Raw genomic sequence first — 3,479 nt, 5'->3', positions numbered from 1 at the left:
GTAAGGAGCCGTTCGAAATCTTCCGTGAACGTCACATCTCTAGATGAGGGGAACTGTGTCCACCACTGCCTAATGTAAAAAGTTACAGAACCTTTTGAATTGTTTTCCCTTTTTTATGTTTCCCAGCTCTTTCCCTGAAGGAGTTTTAAAACTGTCACTGCAGATAATCTGGTCCTGGTTCTGTGCAAGTTCTGAATTATTTCACTGTCTTTCTTCTTTCTCTTTCAACCCCCTCCTGGTATTCCTATTATTTTGCAACCGATCCGCCGTCTCATTTTTCCACTTGGTATCTGTTATTCTTTTGATCTCAGCTCAGTTGGAGCCAAAAGCCTCCAGCCGCTGAGCTACTGCTCAAACACAGATACTCCTGTTTCTGAAACAGCAAAAAATAAATAAATAAATAAAAAACCTTTGGCTCTCATTGGACCTTTCAGAAACATTGGACTCCATGTTCATCCTCAAAGACTTTTAAACAAATACATTTTTTTTCATAATATACAGACTTCCTTCTTTTTCCATCTTTGTCCAAAATTCATCCAAGTTTTCTTCAACTGCTGACCATCACACAAAGCATCCACAACTCTAAAACTAATATTTAAGGAAAGTAAACATCATGAACAAAGCTGAATWGCAGTTTTTCWAGATGTTTAGTTGTGGCATAGAATGTATGATAGCTGGACACAGGTGTAATGTGACAAAAGAACACATACAATGCAGTGCACTTATATTTTAAACACTACAACTCAGGGGATTCCTATTAAAGTGCTGTCTACATGCATTTGGCCATTTTGTACTCTCAGTAACATGATGATAGAGCACCAGATAATTTTTAAACCCCTATGTTAGTGTGCCCATTTTGTTAAGAATTTCAAATAAAAGCTAGTTAAAGTGTTAAACAATTTTAGTAMTGTTCCAAGGTGCACTTTTATCTTTTGTGGTGACTGGTGGCATTGCCAGGCTGATAGCTTTCTTTGACCACTAGGTGGTGCTGTTGTAATCCTGTGTAGTGCAGTGAAACCCTTGTTCCTCCCCAAAGATTGAGTCAAAGTTGAATTCTAACAGAAGTTCATGACATCATGAGCACGTTTTAGCAGTCATTGTATCTACTAACTCTTCCTTCCCTGCAGTTCTTTACGTTTCCCAATCATCTACTGGCCTCGCACCCTGATTTTTTTAATGTACTAAGTGGAGGCAGCATTCATCTGAATCTAGCTGAAAAAAATCCACATAAAAATGAGACTGCTGATGGTTTGCTGGGGTTTGAGTTAAAAGGCAAGGGTTGAAGAGTCATTGTGGTCTGGCTCAAAGATCAAAGTCTCAGCCAGCAGTAAAGTTTTCAAAACCTTTTATCTCATAAGTTTTAAAGTCTGTTGATAATGTTTTGAAGCAGCTTAATTTGATTATCTAAATTTTTTGAAGTACCGCAAAAAATACTAGACAGTCTTTATTTTACATGAACAGGATTAAAGTTTAAATATATATTATCTTATATATTAAATATATAAGATTGGYAAATTTTGCCACTCTCTACATTGAAAACGGTTACAGTCTGAGCTCAAATATACAGCAGATTGAGCAAAACATATTTAGTCATTTATTTACTCTGGATTCTAAATTACAGCTGAATGTTGTAACTGAAACTCCCAACAATAGGGAGTACAGACTGTGAGAACTTGCTGGCCAGAAGAAGAACTTTGACCCAAACTGCTGCTTCTCATCTTCATTTTCTCACACTAACTATTTTCAACCTCTCTGATTTCCCCATCTCTCATTACATATTTACCTTCATTTCCCCTTAAATATTTCACCGCCCCTCCTTTTCGTGCCCCATTTTCCAGGTTGCTGTGTCTTCTGATTCTCAAGAGGCCCTCTGTTCAGATGGAGAGAGGGGGAGCAGTGAAGGACTTTTGAATGTGGCAGCTTTGGATGTACCTTCATCCTTCTCTTCTTCCTCCTCCACCTCTCCCTACTCCTTTTCCCATCATCAGCAGCAGCAGCCAGCTCTCTGCCTGATTACTGCTACACCAGGCACCTCTGGGTGTTCACGCCCCGGCAGCGTGCACACCCAGCAGCACGACCAACACTGCCTCACATCCTACACCTCCTCAACCTCCCTTCTGACTCCCCCAATCCTACCAGCTCGCCCCCAGCAGGAGGAAGGGGAGGAGGCTACAGAGGATCAYGAGGTGTCTCTTATCAACTGCAGAGGACTGGCTGAACGTGATTGTATCAAAGTGAAGGACGGTAGCAATGGCAGCAACGAGGGTTACCATGGCTACGTAAGCTGCCAGGAGAGTAAGAGTCCATGCTTAAGGCAGCTCAAGAGATTCCACAGTGCTGACACACAAGGCCGTAGCACCCTAATGCCCCGCCCCCGCCCTCACTCCTGGCTGGATGACCCACATCGCCACTCTGTGGAAGTGTGTTCCTCAAAAGACCACAGGCCACAGCGCAGCACCCACTCCACCTCCTCGGGCTTTGTGTCCCAGACTGACAGCCCGCAGATTCACAGCCAGATTCCCACCCAGAGCTCACTGCCCTCCCTCCGARGCAAAAAAAAGACAAGCCCACCCTGCATATCTGTGGAAGCCCCAAATGAACTGGAGACCCAGTCTGGCCTCTACCCGGTGCTGGATGGACTGGGGATGACCCCTCCTCTGCTTAGCAGAGACACTTGTTTGAGGAGGAGAATTCCCTCTAATGATTCCAAGGACTCGTTCGATCTGGGGACCGGAGAGGGCTTGGGGCAGGCGGGAGGCTTGTTGAATCCCAGCCCCAAACTACTGACTCTTCCCAGCTTCTCCTTTGAGAAAACAAGCTCTGAACACTAAATACAATACTCCAAACATACACAGATACACACGCAGACCCACCTCCACGTACACACATAAACACATGATGCACTCTGTGTGTCTGTGATGGTGATAGTTCTAGTTAGAATGCTGTAGAAAGTAATAATGGTAAAACTACAACAAACAGTAAAACCATCCTTCACGAGGAGTGCAGTACTCTAGTAGTGTGACCATTCTTGTCTTTGTATCGTTACTGCCAAAACAACCAGAGAAGAAGCCTGGGACAACAAAACCTGACTGTTTTATTTTCTGTGACACCTGCACGCCACCGGCTGCAGCTTGACCCCTGAACCTCCAGAGCAGCACCAGAACCTGGGATAGGGTAGCTACCAAAACAGCCTGGTGTTACACAGGGCGGACCTGGTCAGTGGAGGCACAAAGCAATATGAACGTTTTAGAGACACTATTTTCTTAAATTATTGGGCCACAGTGTTTGTACAGGATGTTGTTTTATTTTTGTTTGTTTGTAATTTTATTCAAACAGGTTTTTTTTTCTTTTCACACGTTTGGTCAACGTTTGGTTTGTCTTGTTTCTTCTTTTTTTTCATTGTAGGAAATTTTTAGTTTCCTCCGTTTGCTGAGGAAAGTGAACGATTTTCAATTTTAAAAGTGCTAAAAGATCATGTA

The 3,479-nt window shown here is 43.0% G+C and overlaps 1 protein-coding gene across 4 annotated transcripts in view; it reads left to right on the top strand.

Annotated features, from left to right (window-relative positions):
- cacna1g (calcium channel, voltage-dependent, T type, alpha 1G subunit) overlaps positions 1-3,472 on the top strand; it is a gene marked incomplete at its 5' end in the record, with an annotated part of 89,231 nt that extends 85,759 nt beyond the window's left edge. For all 4 annotated transcript variants that reach the window (XM_014028714.1, XM_014028715.1, XM_014028713.1 and 1 more), the window contains 1 exon segment: positions 1,814-3,472. In XM_014028714.1, the coding sequence (XP_013884168.1) occupies positions 1,814-2,831 (1,018 nt within the window).
- Between the last annotated feature and the right edge of the window lie 7 nt (positions 3,473-3,479).

Source organism: Austrofundulus limnaeus, unplaced genomic scaffold, assembly GCF_001266775.1.
Source record: "Austrofundulus limnaeus strain Quisiro unplaced genomic scaffold, Austrofundulus_limnaeus-1.0 Scaffold801, whole genome shotgun sequence".
NCBI classification, from domain to species: domain Eukaryota; kingdom Metazoa; phylum Chordata; class Actinopteri; order Cyprinodontiformes; family Rivulidae; genus Austrofundulus; species Austrofundulus limnaeus.
Note: the sequence above shows the minus strand (reverse complement) of the source record. Positions and strands in the feature narration are given on the sequence as shown.